This window comes from Loa loa, assembly GCF_000183805.2.
Source record: "Loa loa unplaced genomic scaffold supercont3.329, whole genome shotgun sequence".
NCBI classification, from domain to species: Eukaryota; Metazoa; Nematoda; class Chromadorea; order Rhabditida; family Onchocercidae; genus Loa; species Loa loa.
The window spans coordinates 33,462-51,880 of record NW_018108509.1 but is presented as its reverse complement, the minus strand read 5'-3'; the positions used below and the strand labels follow the sequence as shown (position 1 = coordinate 51,880).

General features: G+C 27.1%; 2 protein-coding genes across 2 annotated transcripts; one reads left to right on the top strand and one right to left on the bottom strand.

The window, feature by feature from the left end:
- Positions 1-1,998: 1,998 nt before the first annotated feature.
- On the bottom strand, positions 1,999-2,389 carry LOAG_06122 (hypothetical protein; the record flags this gene model as incomplete). Its single annotated transcript, XM_003141658.1, has 2 exons — positions 1,999-2,196; positions 2,324-2,389. 2 exons carry the CDS (start codon positions 2,387-2,389, stop codon positions 1,999-2,001), a joined length of 264 nt encoding a protein of 87 aa, XP_003141706.1.
- Positions 2,390-8,697: 6,308 nt separating this feature from the next.
- LOAG_06121 (hypothetical protein) lies at positions 8,698-9,864 on the top strand (the record flags this gene model as incomplete). The annotated part of the gene is made up of 3 exons (XM_003141657.1): positions 8,698-8,824; positions 9,368-9,488; positions 9,765-9,864. 3 exons carry the CDS (start codon positions 8,698-8,700, stop codon positions 9,862-9,864), a joined length of 348 nt encoding a protein of 115 aa, XP_003141705.1.
- Positions 9,865-18,419: the final 8,555 nt, after the last annotated feature.

Below are 18,419 nucleotides of genomic sequence, written 5' to 3'. Positions count from 1 at the left end.
ATTATTATTATTATTATTATTATTATTATTATTATTATTATTATTATTATTATTATTATTATTATTATTATTATTATTATTATTATTATTATTATTATTATTATTATTATTATTATTATTATTATTATTATTATTATTATTATTATTATTATTATTATTATTATTATTATTATTATTATTATTATTATTATTATTACTAATTATTACTATTATTGTTGTTGTTATTACGCAACTAAACATTTATGACCAAAAGAAAAATTATTTATGAATACCTCTGAGATATTCCCTTATTGTTAAAACAATAAGAAAAAATAAATGAACAAGTAATTTTCTTTTTGTTTTTTATTTTTTGTTTAATTTACTTAGAAATTTTCCATTCGAAAATGTTAATATAATAAATTAATGACTAAAGTTTTCAATGAAAAAGATGGAAGCTGAAATTAATTAAATGACAACTTGAAATTTCTTCAAATTGAACTGAAACAATGGACTCCATTTTCTGGTAGTTTTTAAATATGTCATATAACAAATTGAAAGATGGAAAGATCCATGGATGAATTCAGTTTTTATTGTAAACTGTTAAAGTTATCCTTGTTTATATCGGTAGCATCAATTATTTTGGTCATTTGATGAATTAAATATTTTGTGAAATCCATATGCATTAAATGCCTATAGATAGATCTTTCCGGAAACAGTTTGCAATATGAATTCAGGTTGCATCGACCAGATTATTAGCTCATCTAAAAATTATTTCATCCATAAAGTTAATGCCAAAAAAGACGGATGAATTATTCATCCATCAACATTTTTAAATAATATCTAACGGAAGATGTCAAATAAAAAAGTGATTGTGTTGAAAAGAAAAAAGATGAATGAATATTTTATTAATGAGGTAATTTAATGAATGCTTTTCATCATCCAAAACATGTACGATAGCAATTGGAATTGAATTACAAAACCAAAAAGTTCCCACAAATTTCCCTTTCATTTTCCATTTTATTATCAAAAGAAAAGGGAAAAAAATTCATTTATTTGTCATTATCGGTAAGAGGGATAAATTGGAAATAATTAATTAAGGCGGGAAGAAAACATAGAAATAATTGTTTTCAATTCTCTACAGATATTTCATATAACCTGCAAGCAACACAAATACTGATATTAATCATTGGTTTGTAATCTAAGATAAAAAAAGCTGCTATCAGCATGACTCCACGGGCATATGACACCGCGAAAGAAACTTCCACCTGGAAAAGTAAATATTCCGTGAATAATTATAATTACAAATGATGGCTGACGCATCATAATCTTTTTTCTCGCCTATTACATCAAAATGCAAGTTTCATTGTTTAGGTTAACTTAAATTAAAAATTATTTTGTGTATTTTTAAGGTTAAAGGTCAGTTTGGAATATCTATTGCCAGTAATAACATATGGGGATATTATTTTAGCCAAGAATTCATTTTAATTGCGCTGATGAATTCTCAAGTGCATTGATACAAATTTCAATCTGTTAACTAACGAATGATAATTAGTAATTGACAGATGGTACAGTGATAGTGAAGAGTTTATAGAATAATTAGTTTAATACTTGGAATTTTCAAGGTCAGAATAGAATATGCAAATTTGAAAACAACACAAAAAAACGAGAAATAACTAACATATTAAACCATTCGATAATTTATGAAAAAATAAATCAACAAAAAGTGACAGTTGAATTTTAATATAATTTCCCTAATACCTACTTTGAATTTTAATGTACTTTAAGGTATAATACTGTACGGTACAATACTTTATAATACTTTGTAATGTGATTGCATACTGACTTATATATTCTGAATTTCAAGTAGAATTACATCGAACTGGTAAAACCCGAAATCTAGATGAAATCGATTTATTTTGAATCGATCATATCTAATCCAAAAAAAACTTTTACCTTATATCGATGCATGCATCATCTAATTCGAAATACCTGACATGCTGCATGCCTACATCATCTTACTCAAGGCCAGCCTGAATTGATGGATTCCTTTTCCGGCACGATAAGCGGCATTGATAAACTGGCGCAATTGTGATTGGCGATGAAATCGCGTCGTAAAAATGCATTCCCAATGTAATAAAAATTTAAAAAAAGAGCCGTATTTGGTTTGCCATAATTATTTCTTTTCTTCAAATCCGGAAGATATAATGTGACAGGTATCTAAAAAAAAAAGAAAACGAATAAACGAATGGAGCGAGTATACAGTGAGAAATATAATGACACCATTTAAGGTATCAGAGAGTAACAACTGTAAAAAGACAATAAGTTGACAAAAGCCATAAAGCACCAGATGAAACGATGGATGGATAAAGTCGGCGGCAAAAGATTGGAATAGCGGTGACAGAGCCGCCATTCCATTTAATCCTTTTTAAATTGATATTTCCAATCAAACTTGCCATTTTGTTAAAATACGTTTCGACAAAACTTTCGCGAAAATTTCTCGAAATTTTTTCCCAATAAATTGAAATATTTAATGTTATTGATATTGATAATGGCAATAAAAAGCTTTTTTTTTCTTAAATCTGATATATTTGGATGTTTGTAAAATCCAAACAAATGGTAATATATTTGAGATCATTCCGCAAATAAAGAATAGCTAAATCAGAAAGATAAATGAATATGAGGAGGTTAGGAAGAGAAATGTATTACATTCCGGTATGAGATGATGGCTATTTGAAAAGAACAAATGAATAAGATGGTCAAGGAGAGGGGACAGGAGTGATTTGATTGAAGAAAGAGGGAGAGAAGGAATGGATCATTTTGCAAATAGGATGTCGCGCTATTTACTTTTCTTTTCCGGCGTCATAAAACCATCAAACTATGTTCAGGAAATCTACCATTCATGACTTTGTTGTCTAATTCTCTACAGAATCCAATAACTGTCAATTTTTTTCTTCTTCTTTAAATCAAATACATCATTAAAAGTCGGTAAAGATATTATGTAAATAAATTGGGTTATTTGAGTTATAGCTAAAGGAACGAACATAAAAGTGCCAACACCGTATTGTACGGGTCAGTGATAACACGACAAAAGTATCGGTTGTGAAAAGAGTGGACAAAAGGAGAAAGGAGAAAAGTGTTGGATAAGCATCAAAAGTTCGATCATTTTTCTAATTCAGTGGTCATCTTGAACTTAATCTTAAACTTATTATCCGTTTCACTGATCTTTTTTATCATCAACTATTTTCGATAATATTTATTTTTTCCAATCTTTTTTCTCTTACTCTTCCTCTTTCTCTTTCTCTCATATTCGAATTATGTTGATAATATTGCTGAAATTAGTTCAATTATTGAAATAGAAGAAAAAAACGTTATAATGAACAAGAAGCAAAATGCTAATTGTTTCTAAATTTTCCCTAAATTTTTAGAAATGAAAGAGTTTTCTAAAAGCGAAATATCAATTTTTTCAATTTTCAATCTTTCTTTTGAAATTAAACAAAGTTTTTCAATTACTTCCTGGAAAAAATTAAATTTTTTGAGACAAAAATTATAAAAACCAGCAAAACAAACTTAAAGAATAATTGAAATATATTAAAACAGAAACCAATTTTTTGGATTGAATATTAACAAATAATAACAATGACAATGATAATTAACAAACAATATTATAAATAAAGCAAAATATTTTACACAGTCGACAATGCATTGAAGAATTTCGATGATTCATGGCAAAATAATTAGTTATTATTAGGAAAACCATCGAAAGTTTATGATAATTCTCTATATATCTGAGTTCGAAACTTCTAACAATATATACTTCAAATTTGAAATGAAATGAATTATCATTAATAAATATGAAGTTTCTCATCTCGAAAGAAGTCAATGCAAATATTATTAAAAGGCAACAAATGGCGAAATTTATTTTCAGATTAATCATTGACCTAACACCCTAACATGTTATCTTATCATTGTATCCTTAAAATCGTTATTTGATAGCTCCGAAATTATATCGCAAACAAATATAGGCTAAAATTTTCTATATATATATATTAATTACAGCAAATATGCATTCATTGAATTTTTCCAGCATCCATTTTTCACTTTATCTCTTGCATATAAATTTGTTAATAAACGAATGGTCCGTATCTAATTAAAGATCAAAGATTAGCAATTACACTGAAATCTATTTAGTTATGGACAAGTTTTATATAAAATGCACTGATTTAGAATGATAAGAACCAAAATTTCAAATAAGACGGCTGAAACGAAAATTTGCAAAAGGAGATCAGTCATATGAGGCAATACTGTATTGTTAAAAAAAAAAACTGTAGTGTCTAAACTGTAATGACTGCAATATTGTAGTACTTCAAAAAAAAAAATTCCTTAAGAAAGAGGCAAGCGTTACATTGTCAAATCAAGTGTAATAAGTGGTCAAAGGTCATGATTAGAATTAAAACGCGTCGAAATACTCGCACAAGGTAAATCGCTAGCTTAATATTTTAATTTGCTGTTTTTTTTTCAAGACTAATATCACCGAGTTTTGTTATTAAAGTAAAAGTTATAAGAAGTTATTTCATTCCTAAGGTAAGTGTTGTCAATGAATGTTATCATCGTAACAGTAAGATTTTATCATCTTCAATGGAAGCAAATATCAACTAGGCCTAAGATATTGGATCTTCTTAGGTATCGAAGTGAAAGAGGTAGTTGTAAAGTAAGTGTACTTTTATTTTTACATTTTCAGTCAATGTTTTCTGAAAAATTCAAATACAAAAAATGATTTTAAAGATATAAACGATATTATGCGCAATATGATAGGAATGGCAATAAATTATAATTAGTAAGAGACAAGCAATGCAAACTTACTTGACGGCATTGTCTTGTTTTTTAATGAAAGATAATTGGAAAATATTTCTGTTTGATATTTTATTGCAATAATTCAAAATTAATTTCTTGCATAAAATTCAAAGGACATTTTCATTTGAATTTGCACTATACCAATGGCGTATGTAATCAATATAAGACGAAAATTTGAATTCTTTCTGAACTGCAAACTAATTTCATATATGAAATTCGAATCAAATGAGTTAACAAATAACTAATTGTATAAGCAAATGTTAACTTCGGCAACAATAAAAATATTAAAGGATGAACAATTAAACTTAAAAAGACAACATTTATCAACTATTATCTAAGCATTTTGAAAATAACAGAAACCCTGTCAACAAGTGGATGATACAATCCATGAATTTCTTGGTAGAAATGAATTGATTCCGCAGTGGTATGAAATATTTCATTCATTGGATATATATCACATTGAAAAAAGAAGGAATTAAATGAAAAATGATTACATATTTGGTTAATGCTTAATTACAATTCTATTGGATAGAAAGGTTCTCTGAATTTATGTGAAAAAAGAAAGTGGAAAATTTATTTTTGTGCAATTAGGAGTTGAAATTTGAATATTTCTGAAAGATGATAAGCTTTTTATTTACGTTTTCCTGAAATGATACGAAAAAAAATTTCTCAGTTAAAAAAAAAAGACTAACCTTTGGCTTATTTTAATGCTTTCTTCCGAAGGCTTTTTTCAATGGAATAAACAACCGTAGTAAAAATATCTTTTCTCGTCATATCATAAAATTCAGAAAGCTTAAAGAATCGTTTTTTCTTCTTTCTTTTTTTTTCCTCGAAAAAAAAATGAAATTTGGTAAAGAAAATCTAAAAAAAAATCATACCAAATTTCTGCTAAAATTAGATATGGAAAGTGGTAATGTTGCAATTTTTTAAAGTAATGCTTTAAAATAAACAAATTTGCAATTGCATAAACTTTCAAAAGTATTTACATTTTAACTTTGATAAGTACAATCATAGGGAAAGGACAAAATTTCTTAAAGTTAATTTGAATAATTGTTTCATTTCCTGTTTTTTAGTCTTTTGTGCAATAGTAAATGGAAGTAATTTTAAAATCCTGAAAATTTAACGGATTATTGTATTTTTTCTTTTTGTATCATACAAGTTAATACTAACTTTTTATCTTCAATTAAAATATTCAGTTTACCTTTCGAACTAATCTGTGCATCAAAGGCTAATGGTTATACAAATAGTGAACTTAAATGTTAATAAATCGCACATTCTTAGCAATGCTAATTAGACACAGAATTCGTAATTATTATATGGCTTAGGATTAAGTCCCGCGGTGTCGGAATCAGATTTCAAATATTTCCTGAATAGACTCGAAAAGATCAAGCCAATATAATTTCCCAATTTCTCATTCAATTCTATACCATTTGCTGAACTGATCCGTTGTTGAAAATGTTTTTCCCTTCATCTATTCAATAATCTTTTTTTTTTTTTTTTTAAATATATGAAGAAAAACGATAATAGCAATTGTTTACGAAGAGTGTAGTCCGAAAAGGAAAGGAAAAAAGGACGAAATCGGATTTTCACATATATGGGAAATACCGAAAAATTTAATTAAAGCAAATAATTATTTGCTAAAAATAAATTCCATTTTCTGTTTTTGCTTTTTGTTTTTTTTTTCTTTCTTAAGAAAAAAAAAATAGAAACGATGAAAGATAATGGAATAATCATTCTAACCGTTTCGTTCACATAAATCTTTTCTTACTTTTTGCTTTTTTCTTTTTCAACTATTTTACAAGAGTAATCTGGAAAGGGACGGGTATTCCGATATATGTAAACATGAAAGTGAAATATCCCAGCAAAATTAATTTCAAAAAAGAAAAAAAAAGTGATGAAAACGTTTGACAGAAGAAGCTGATTGACTTTTAAGCATCCGAAAAGAAAAAAAAAGGGATAATAATTTCAAGTAAAATATGCATGCTAACAAAAGGCTAGAAATATATTCTCCTAAATGAAATTAAAATTGTTTTAAACCAAAAATTCAATTTTTAATACACCATTTAAGCGCTTTTTCCAATTATTACACAATTGAGTGTACATAAATCAAACAATAATTACAGGTGTAATTAAGGTAGAGGAGGAAAGGGAGGTAGGGAAATGGATAAAGGTAAAAATTTCATTGCAATCAATAAAAGGAGAAAAATGAGTTCCTAAGTAATGAAAGAGAGAAATTCATTAAAATGAAAGAAGTTTTTCGAAAAATAATCAATCAAACTTATATAAATTTATAATTGGAATAGACAGAAGGAGCACAGACACACATACACAACCCACACAGACTAATTAATCTATTAAAATGAAAAGTATCAAAAAAAAAAAATCAACCAGAAGAAACATGAGATATAAGCTGGAAAAGAAATTTGAAAAAAGCATGGTGAAATTCAAAATGGAATAGAAAAAGGCGTGGATGAAATTACAGATTCGATTAGAAACGAGAGTAAAACATAAATTAGCAAAATTTTTTTCAAGAGAAAAAGACAAATGCAAATTTAGATTTGAAAATAAAAGATGAATTGAATGTTCTGATAATTGATAAATGATTTGATAATTCATTTAATGAATAAATTAATGGAATGATGCCTGCTTTGAGTGGAAGAAAAAAGAAACAGGCCTTTTTGGATTGCGTGTGTTATAATTGTTGAAAATTTCGACAAATTGATAAAAATACAATGAAATGGTTCAGTAAAAGTTGATATAAGTACAAAGAACCGATTGGAATTTCATTAATTATAATTAAAGACAAAAAGTGGAAAGCACAGAAATACTAAAAAAGTGATTTATTGAAGAAATTTTAGAAATTCTGGAATAGAAATAAAATTTTTTCTTCTGAGCAATAGAAATTGTGAATTTCAAAATTGTCATTTTCTTGTAAATTTTTGTAAACAAGTTTGTTGATATGGCTTTTACTCCGATAAAAATATTAATAAGGCATGTGTCAAGTATTTAAACCACTAATTTTTTGCATAATTTCGAAGATTTGCAATTATGATCAAAAGTGAAAAGTAATCCATTCAGACAGGTCCATCGTTATTTCGGTGAACGGTTTCCAAGCAAAGTTCAGTTAGACGGAATTTGACTGAACAAAGTTTAATTAAGCGAAACTAGGCCAAACGAAGTTTAATTGAGCGAAAGTTGGAAAAGTTTTAAACGATAATTTATCCGTACTATTACAAGTAATGATGGACGGGACGAAGAGTAAGTTATGAATTGGAATAGTAAATGGATAACAATGGTTTTATTCTTATGGTACCATCAGAATTGCCATCAAATTGTAAATAAAACCAAGTTGAATTATGATGTATTGATCTATCCATACAGTTTGCATTTATGCTAAAATTAGCATAAATGAATGTGACAGATATTACAGTTATTGTATAGGTGTACTAATGGTAGAAAGTATAACCTTCACAGTATCTTGAAGATCAGCACTTATCCAATCCTTCAATCATCTCTTATTCATACATTTTAATGGTCAATATTTGGTTATACACCTGAAATAATTGCATGCAATAATCAACAAATATGTTCAAATTTTAAAGGGATTTTACAAAATTTTTTAAACTCATAAAATGAAATTAAATTGAACTGTCAATAGGAATCTGTTGAGTAATTGAAAAAAACTTCGAATTTCCACGCTACAATTAAAACTTAATGTGTCAAATCTGATTTTATGAAAAGGAAATCCTAATTGAATTAATGAAATGTTTAAATGATAATTTCAGGAATATTACAAAGTTGAAAAAGATTTCCATTTTCAGTGGTAATCAATTTTCGAGAAAAAAATTTTATTATAATATTGGAATTATGGTATCGTTGGAGGATAATAATGGCCTGTTGTTGATGGTAAAAAAGAGAAAGATGGGTTATAAAATGTATGATAGGATGGGTAGAATATGTGATACGCATGGTACCATGATGACTAACGATCATGGTGTGTCATAAATAGCACATTTAAGGATAACCACAAGTAATGGGTTCATTTTTTTTTTACTGGGAGGTCAAGGAGAGGGCATATTTTGCATATCAATAGATGAACAATCATTATTGCTTAGCACAAGGAGCGAAATGTGATTGGAAATCAAAAAATTGGTTAAAAAACGCAAATAAATAAATAAATTTTTCTAAATTTATTTAGAAGTAACAATGATAAATGATAATTTCAAATTTATTGTTTCTAACTTCAATATATTACAATTACATTGATATCACTAAGTCGTCTACTCAGATTTTTTTTAGCTTTCATACATTTAACATTTCGTTTTCCTGAATTGCATTTATATTATTTAAATATAATATTTTTAGTGATCGATTATTTAATGTGAGAAAAGGGTCACACAATTTATTTATTTATTTATTTCTTGCTTTTCATTTTTCATAATAATTGATATTCGATCGGTCAATTATTATTCATAAATCGATTTTCGCAATTTAATTGTTCATCGATATTGATAATAAAAATGATATATTATTGAAGGGAAGGTGGAAAAGGAAAAAATTATCAGTAGTGGTAAAAGAATGTTATATGATATGGTAAATAATGATATCAGAAAAATGAAAAGAGAAAATTTAGTTAGAAATGATAGAAAAGAAGTAATGTAATGAGTTTGGAAAAAGATTATTATTTGATGGATTTTTAAATGGCTTAAAATGCAAACAAACAAATTTTTTCATGTATTATCGCAGAAATAAACTCAAACAAATAGAATAATATTATAATTTTTTCCCATTATTCTTATTAGTATACCATTTGATTAAGTATTTGCTTATTGTAATTCAACAAATAAGCAAATAAAATAAATAATTTAATGAAGACAATAATGCAATTTTATAATAATCTTTTATCAGTAGTTTTTTTTTGTTCTTGCATTTAGAGAGGAAGATGATAGTGATAATAGTTGTGATGATGATGATGAATTGAGAACTATTACGATTCACAACCACGGAGTCTTATCATTCAATGCAATCCCATAAATCTATTGGACACAATTAACGATCACAGATAGGTGTGTGTGGGATTCATTGATGGCAATTTCTATCAATAGTTCCCATCTTTCATAAAAAAGAAAAGTAAATGGCTACCTAAGATTTTTACGTCTGACTGACAATATGTAGATATTAATGGTCACTCAGAAATGAATAGAATATCTGTAAAAGTGGAACAATGGGTTATTTCAATCGATTGATAATTTCTATAATTACAATCATAATTATAATCATAAATATTCATTTAATCAATTATCGTTATTTCTTAAAAGTAATCAATTGATGAGAGGATTTTGAAAAACAGCATATGTTTGGAAAGGAAATCAGTGATAAGAAAAGCATTAATCATTATCGAAAGGGAAAATTCAAAAAAACAAAAATAAAAAAGTATTGATTTTTAAAAATTATCATTCGACCATTTTAAAGAGTGCAATATTTGTTCAGAAAACAGAAAATCGAATAGTAATTTTCATGCAAGAATTGAAAAAAATTAATATAATCTATGCTTAACCATCATTTATATTCATAAACGAACATTTTAATAATGATAACAACTATTTTTAGAGGAAATAAAAGAAGATGAAGAGGTTATATGAATTAATTAAAATTGTTTTTGTTTTAAACAACTTCCAGAAATAAATCTTACTTTTGTTTTAACAAACTATGAAGGATTAAAAGGGTTGTATGAATTACCAAATTATCAGTTTTATCAAGTATTGTGTATGAAATTACTTACAAAGAGGTTAAAAAAGATGCCAAGCACTTGAAGTGTTAGCAAAGCTAAATGAACTTTTTATTGATGAAAAGAAGGATGAAATGAAAGAGATGTTAGTCTGAACAAAGTTTTGCATTTTTTTTTCATTTTTTTTTTGTCGGCAGTATGTTAAGTGGTGATGAAAATTTGAAGAGAAGAGGAAGTGAAGTGAAATTGTGAGAATTATAAATAATACGACTGGGATTCAAACTTCTTCTGGATGAATGTCCCATTCCTTTGGGAATATCGAAATTGAAACTTTTACCATTCATTAATTATTTTTGTAAATACTAAAAAATAATAATAAAAAAAGGGATTTCGAGTAGGAAGAAAAAGATAGGAAAAATGTTAAAATTCCGGAAATATGAATGATTAAATACAAACAATGCATCTGTTTCACGTTTTGCCATTTAACAAAAGTTAATTATTCATTTGAAAAAATTTACGCAAATTTTGAATTTATTGATTTATCAAAGAGTTTTTTTGGCATATTATTCTATTTAGATTGAAACAGAAGTGACTATATAACAACTGGAATAAGATCAAAAGAAAAAATTACTAATTAAGCCAAATAATAAAATAAGGTTTAATTAATTCCATTGTTCATTGAACAGAGAACATTCAGATATGTCAAATAAATGGAGCGTTGCTTTGGGGAAAAAAGTTTAAAAAAAGGGGGAATTTGCATCAAATAACAACGATTGCCAATTCTTTTAAAGTTTTCAACGCAATTGGAATTAAAAATAAAATTACTTGTTTCAAATTCAACAGGTAATTCTCAAATTTTAGAAACTTTTTCAAAAAAAAAATCTCAAATGGGGAAGTGTAAAGAATTATTAAACGGATATTTTTGGATCGCCATCCATTGCATGGATAAACATATTGAATAAACTTTTACAGTTCATTTTTTTGTCACAAAAGGTCAAAAGGGTGTAAAGGCAGAGGTCAAAAGATCACGAAGTGCTTTATTATTGCTTGAATGACACAATTTAATTTAGAAAGAAATGAATATAGAAGAATAATTTGATGAAAAGAGAATTTTGGTCAAAAGTTCGAGAAAAATGTATTTTCTTCGGAAGATAAAAGCATTTGAGAGAAGGAAAATAGGAAGGAAGGAAGGACAAGTGCTATTATCACATTATGACATAAGCATACTGATGTGTAAACATAAGTATTAACTTAGCATAAACAAAGGAGAAGTTCACAATCGAATAAATGGACAAAAAGTGAATCCGAAGTTTGGTTTGAATTGATCATTATTATTTATCATTTACATTTTTTTCTTCCCCATATGAAAAAAGGTCATCGATTTGATGAGATGGCTATTAATTTGGTCATCATATAAGTAGCTCATCATATTGATGGCTACTATTCGGCTTTTTTTCCTACTTCTTAGCGACAATTTGGCGCCAGTTGCAATGATTGGAGAGGAAAAGCAAAATGGCTCCTGTCTGAGCCGAACCAGTAATAATAAAAATTGTGTGGATAATTTGGGAATAGTGATGATTAAGTTTGAAGAGGTTTTGCGGCTTTGGAAGATGAAAAATGGGATTGGATAGGCTTTTATATGCTTACTTGTCATTCTCTGATCAATTTTTCAGCTAACATGCGGAAATTTTACCGTAGAATATATAACACATGAAATGCATAAATGTATTTCGAAATTTATTTCTGGCAGTTACATCAGCTGAAAAGTACACGTCAAACGTCGCCATTTCACGTGAGTTACATCCTATTGTTCAGCAAACAGAGCGTTAGGAGATATTTTGTTTTTACGTCAATTTTATTTTTATATAAAAAATATAAAAAGATTTATGCAAGAAATAATTTTACATATTCAAAGAGAAAATATAATGATGATGAAATGATCGTTCAGAAATAAAAATGAACTTCTTAATCATTTTTTCCCAAAAATGCGAAATCGATATTTTGGAAATGAAGTTAAAAAAGGGCGAATTAGTTACATAAACTCATTGGGACTTTTACAATTATTACTCTATTTTTTCCAGTTTTTTTTTTTTTTTTTTTTTTTAAACAAGAATAATAGGATAAATAGAAAAAAGAAAGGATTTCGATATTTTTCATACATCATCAAAATTATTCGTTATTCATTCGTTTTTGGTTTATATTTTTTGGAAATATAACAATTTAAAGCGTAAATAATGAAATATTAATTAACCATTCAGTTCATTGGCAAATAATGCAGGAACTGATTTATTGTAGGAAAAGAAAGAATTAGCATAATCAGGAGAACTTGGAAGGAGTTTTTCTATGAGGTTAGAAAATTGGTAGAATTAGCTTAGATTAGGTTAAGGTAGGAAAAATACTCAATAATAATCTTATGCTGGTTAATTTCAGTTTTCTAAGAGAAGCATCAAAATACGAGAGCAACTATAGCAAGTTGAAAAGATTTCTAATTTAAAATTTTAAAATTTATCGAAGAATTAAATCAGGTTGAGGGAATTAAAGTCCATGGGACTATAGTAGATCGAGTCAAATTAAATGAAAAAGAAACAAACTGAAAATCATATTTGGTGGTCTTACAAAATGTGTTCATTAAAAAAGTAAGCTTAATGAGAGAATTTTGATTGGATGGAGAGATACGGAGCCCAATTTTCTTGCAAGTTTATCATTTAAAACTTTGATTTAAGCTATTATATCAGAAGAAGAGTATTATGGTAGTTAAACAACCTACCTGAAAAACATATTTGTAATGAATAACTGATATGTTGAATGGAAGAACCAATCATTTTTCAACCATAAAAAAAATTAGATTTAAATCCATTTAATGATTCATTGATCGCGCAAAAAGAAAATCCAGCGATTATTCATTTCCTTGTCATATTAAAGTATAATTAGTTATTACACCAGTATTGATATAAGTTCATATCAACAAAGTAAAGTAAATAAGACAAACAAAATTTAGGAAGAGATTAGTGGTCAGATAATTTTTCTGACCGTAGGTTTCTTTCCATTTTTTATAATTTCATTTGAATTAAATTCATTAATAGCTTATAAAAAGGTACCTTTTTTTTTTACATATTTCCATTTTTCAAGTTCAGATTTTCTTATAGTATGATATGAATAATTGCCTAACGTTAAACTTTTGCTTGATGATGACCACGACTTACTTTACTTATTCTACAATACTTACTTTACTTAATTACTTCGTTTTAATTGACGAACTCTATTGCTCCTAATTTCAATACCCTGCGCGAAATAAATATGTATATTGAATGGCGACTGAAACTAAACGAAAAGTGAGAATTAACATCAATTAATCACTTTCCTAATTGAATAATGAATCATTTCATTTCTAATTAAGTTTGGGAGCAGACATAGAAATTCATCACCGTATTATTCGAACTAGACTTTCACATTTTTGTGACCAAAATTGTTACTTCGTATAATCAGGATTAAAATTTTGAAATTTAACAAAAATTGCTCTTAAACTTTCGTTCGTTCTTTTTCTCTGTTTCAAACATATTTTGTATCGAATTTGACCAAATTTTGTAAATTCTCTGAGACTTTTAATAAAATATTTTATTTTGTGAGAAATTTCTTGGGTAAAAATGAAAAAGTGAGGAAAAACGAAAGATAGCTACAAGTCAAATAAGAGTAATTCTTAAATTTGAATTTAAAGTGCTAATGGCACGCCAAAACGTGAATTTCCCTGTAAATTTTGACTATTTACTGATTCTTGGAACAAATATTAAATATTAGATGAAAGAAATGGAACTGATAACTAACAGGTCAGATATTCGAAATCCTTAAATTCAAAATAAACAGTTTTATTGCAAACATTAAACGGCACACCTTTACGTAGGTTCCACTTTATTTTTGATGATTTACATTCAGCGCCAAGAAGTGTCGTTAATGTATACAATTCATCATTGTATGATAATTAGTTGGTGCCATGGCTGAGACGAAAAAGGATAACCGACGATAGGTATCCCATTAACAGGAAAAGGTAATGATGGCAAAGGGATCAGAAAAGAAACATTCAACCGTATGAACGTATATACCCATCGTTGGTAATTCCAATCCCCTGGAAAATAGCCTCAATTTTTGGTTTGGATTGTTAATTATTGTTTAACTTTTAATTACGTCGGCATCATTCGTTTGAGGGATGGGCGAATAATTCCGGAAAAATGTCAACAATATTGTTAGACTTTTTCATGACAATTTTAAATGCATCCAACCGCTACTATTAATAATAGTACACATTCATCATTGATTAACGTATCTTTTAATTAATTCCATACTTAATTTTTGCAGTAATTTCGTAAAGAAGATTAAAATGACAATCCTAATTTGTTAATTACAAATGGTAATACCTGATTGATACTATTCCTTATTAGATTGACAACTTGTGATTTGATTAAGATACTTGAATGATTTTATTCCACATAAAAAATCATCCAAGATTGAAGAAACGAATTTTTTGGCTAAATATTTTTGCATTTTTCAAAATGAATAAGCGCTGGCAATTTTGGGCATCGAAAAATAATTCAAATTTTATGTGATTGATTCGCTTTAAAAATGAAAATAAATGATTTCGTAAAATTTTATAATTTCAATAAAATCTATTAACATATTCAATCATAGTGTATCTATCAAAAGACGAATAAAAACTGAATTGCAGCCAGGTTTAGCATCTTTATTACAATTAATAAAATTTTAAACGAATTTTATATTTTATAAAATTGAAAAATTTTTTGGATAATAACAGATTTATTAGCTAACTTTTATATGCACAATAAACATGGGATGATATTGATAGCATGATTGCTCCTTCAAATATTCTTTGATATGATAACGATGATACGATGCATCACAGAAAGTTCTCCTACCTTCCCATCCAGTTCGAATTATAATTTACTTCAACGTTAGTAGCAATTGAAATTTCCTTCACGTCGCTTTTCACAGCATATTTTCATCAATTTTTATCCAATTATAATAAAGAAATAGTTAATCTAAAAGAAATTGAAAATATCCATAATAAATTGAAAAATCACATAAATAAAATCATGCAAGTTGAGGAATATAATTTCTAGACTAGAAGAAGATTAGGAAATGATAAAAAATTGATTTCTTTCTTTTTTTTTGTAATTCAAGTTAATCTTGTAAAAATATAAGGAATAATATGAGAAAAATTATGAAATGTGTGTGTAAAAAAGAAAAAATTAAAATAAGTTTAAAAACTTTAAAATAATATTTAAGTTTATGGTTTTGTGATAGGTACTTCTGAAAAGCCAAAAAGTTATCAGGAAGAAACACGCCCAAGAGGTATATTCATTTCCCAGGTTTATATTCAATTCCGATTGTTTAATAAACATCCGATGAGATTTGAAACATTCATCAGATGAAACAGATTTCAAATTACTGTTTAAAATTGAACCGAAGAAAGTCATTAGGAATGATTTGAAAAAATTAAATTTTGTCCAAAAGCATTTTTTTAATTGAATACTTTATTCGACCCGACATTATATCTTGTGGACAAGTAGAAGAGAGGTACCGAAGACATCTCTCCACATTGATATTTGGCGTAAGTCAATACTATTTCAAACACATATCAGACGTAAGATTATCAGTTTGTGATCATTTTAGCTTCTGTCACTTTGCAGATATTTTAATCATTTTAATCTCTTGATTATTATGTCTATTGCTGCCTGGTGACTAACATTAGTAGAACAGTTTGTGAGTATTTCAATCATCTTATAATTATTTTTGTGATATACTTTCTACCACCTTTATAGCTGTATAAAAAGGAATTCCGTAGAAAATAGTATCGACTTACATCATTATTTTGAATCTGATCCTTTTGGGTAGTTTTATACGATGGACAATTGGAAATACTGGATAATATACCTGGCTTGACAGTAACAACGTTTAAAACTTCTTTTTATAGCTGTATAAAAGGAAATTCGATTGATATCAGTAAACCTTATCACAAAATCAAAATAACGAAAAGATTCCAAAGTTTTCATATCCAAAATTTCTATCTTGTTTTGTATGTTGGATAATATTGTCAACAAATGGCAAAGAATTATTGAAAAATCATTTTAATTTCATTTAAATTCAAATACTATTTATTGGTTCTAATTCACTTTTTATCCTCCTTTATCTTCTTTTTTTCCTATTTTTTCTAATTTCGAATCATTTAATCTGTCATATAAACAGTAATAAGTTGTCATCTTAATTGAAAACTTTTAAAATCAGAAAGTGAAAAGGAGATACATGTATATCATAAATATATTTTGAAGCAAGTATGATCCCAGTACATTCATGATTTTCTACGGTAATTGAATTCTTTCGTTTGCTTGAGAAGTCAGACTTTCTAGAGGAAAAATTTATTCATAAACAAAGGTAAAATAATTGTACACGTACAGGAAAAACTTGGCGAAAATCTTAATTAGTTTTGAAAAATAAATCGTTAATATTTCTTCACACGCTGTGATAAAATAATCACAATTATTCCATGCTTGCTTCACCAATATTTTTTTTAATTTAAAGGTGAAATTGAATTTCTCCCATCCGCGGTATTTTTTGGATCATTTAATTAATTTATTTTCTGAATAATTAATTTTTTGAATTGTATATTTTAGATGTGTAATCTTCTTGCAGCAATTACAGTAACCGTAGCATTATAAGATCATATCGATAAAAACAAATATGTCACTCGCACTACCTGAATATTTGATATAGTAACTTGGCAAAAAGTTGCTAATTTCCGGAAAATAATTACTATATGATTCTTTAAATGATTAATTTGCAACCAACAGCTCTTTAATTAAGAATATCAATCCTCAATAGTAAAAGGTAAATATTGACGAAAAGAAAACAAAGGCAGAACGTCGAGATATTTCCGATTTCAGTTTTGTTGTCACCAGAAGATTGGCATTAATTGTCACTAAAGAAGCTCCAAAACGTAAGACTAATATTTGCAGAATATCATAACAGATTCCGTTACTAATTGGCTGCAGCGTTTAATTTCTTTTATTATAGTTCTTCTCTTAGATGTCAGAATAGGTAATCGCATTCGCAACATGAATTATACACTTGCTGTGATTAATATGCACCTGAAAATAAAACCAATGAAAAGGTAATTCATTACCTGAGATAAAATTTTATGAAATTTTCCGAAATAAATGGTTAAAATTTGATGACGGATTCATCTTTCCGCATTTTTACTTTTTTTTGACATATTTTTGGCATTTCTTCTTGCTAAGTAGCATATCCGGAAGACTTGTTGTATATTTTCTTCCTGAAAGACGGATACAATAAATAGTTAACAAACCGAACAGATAACTAAATATCTTCAAAGACTTCATAATTTGTCTAATCTATTACTTACAAAATTAATAATTAAACAAAATGTGGTACGGTAGCGTTAAACATCTATTTAAGACATTAACAACTAAATGATAATTGTGCCATCTTCAATTATATTAAATTTATTGTCTCTTTCTTGCCTAACAAAAAACTTGCCATCATTTTGTCATTTGTAATTTATAATGGTGAATATTATAGCAATTAATGTGGCAGTTAATTACTTTACTTGCATTAATTAGTATTACCAATTAGTGATTATATAGTTCATAATGATAATATATTATGATGTAGTTTGCTTGCAATATCAAAATAAATGTTATTGTGATAAAATTGGCAACAAAATGATAAGAACGAAGCAGAGTGAGGAAGTAATCTGATAATTTTAGCTTCCATCATTATTTACAATAAGTAAGAGATGATAAATTCAGCTTTAAATGAATCATTCATTAAATTA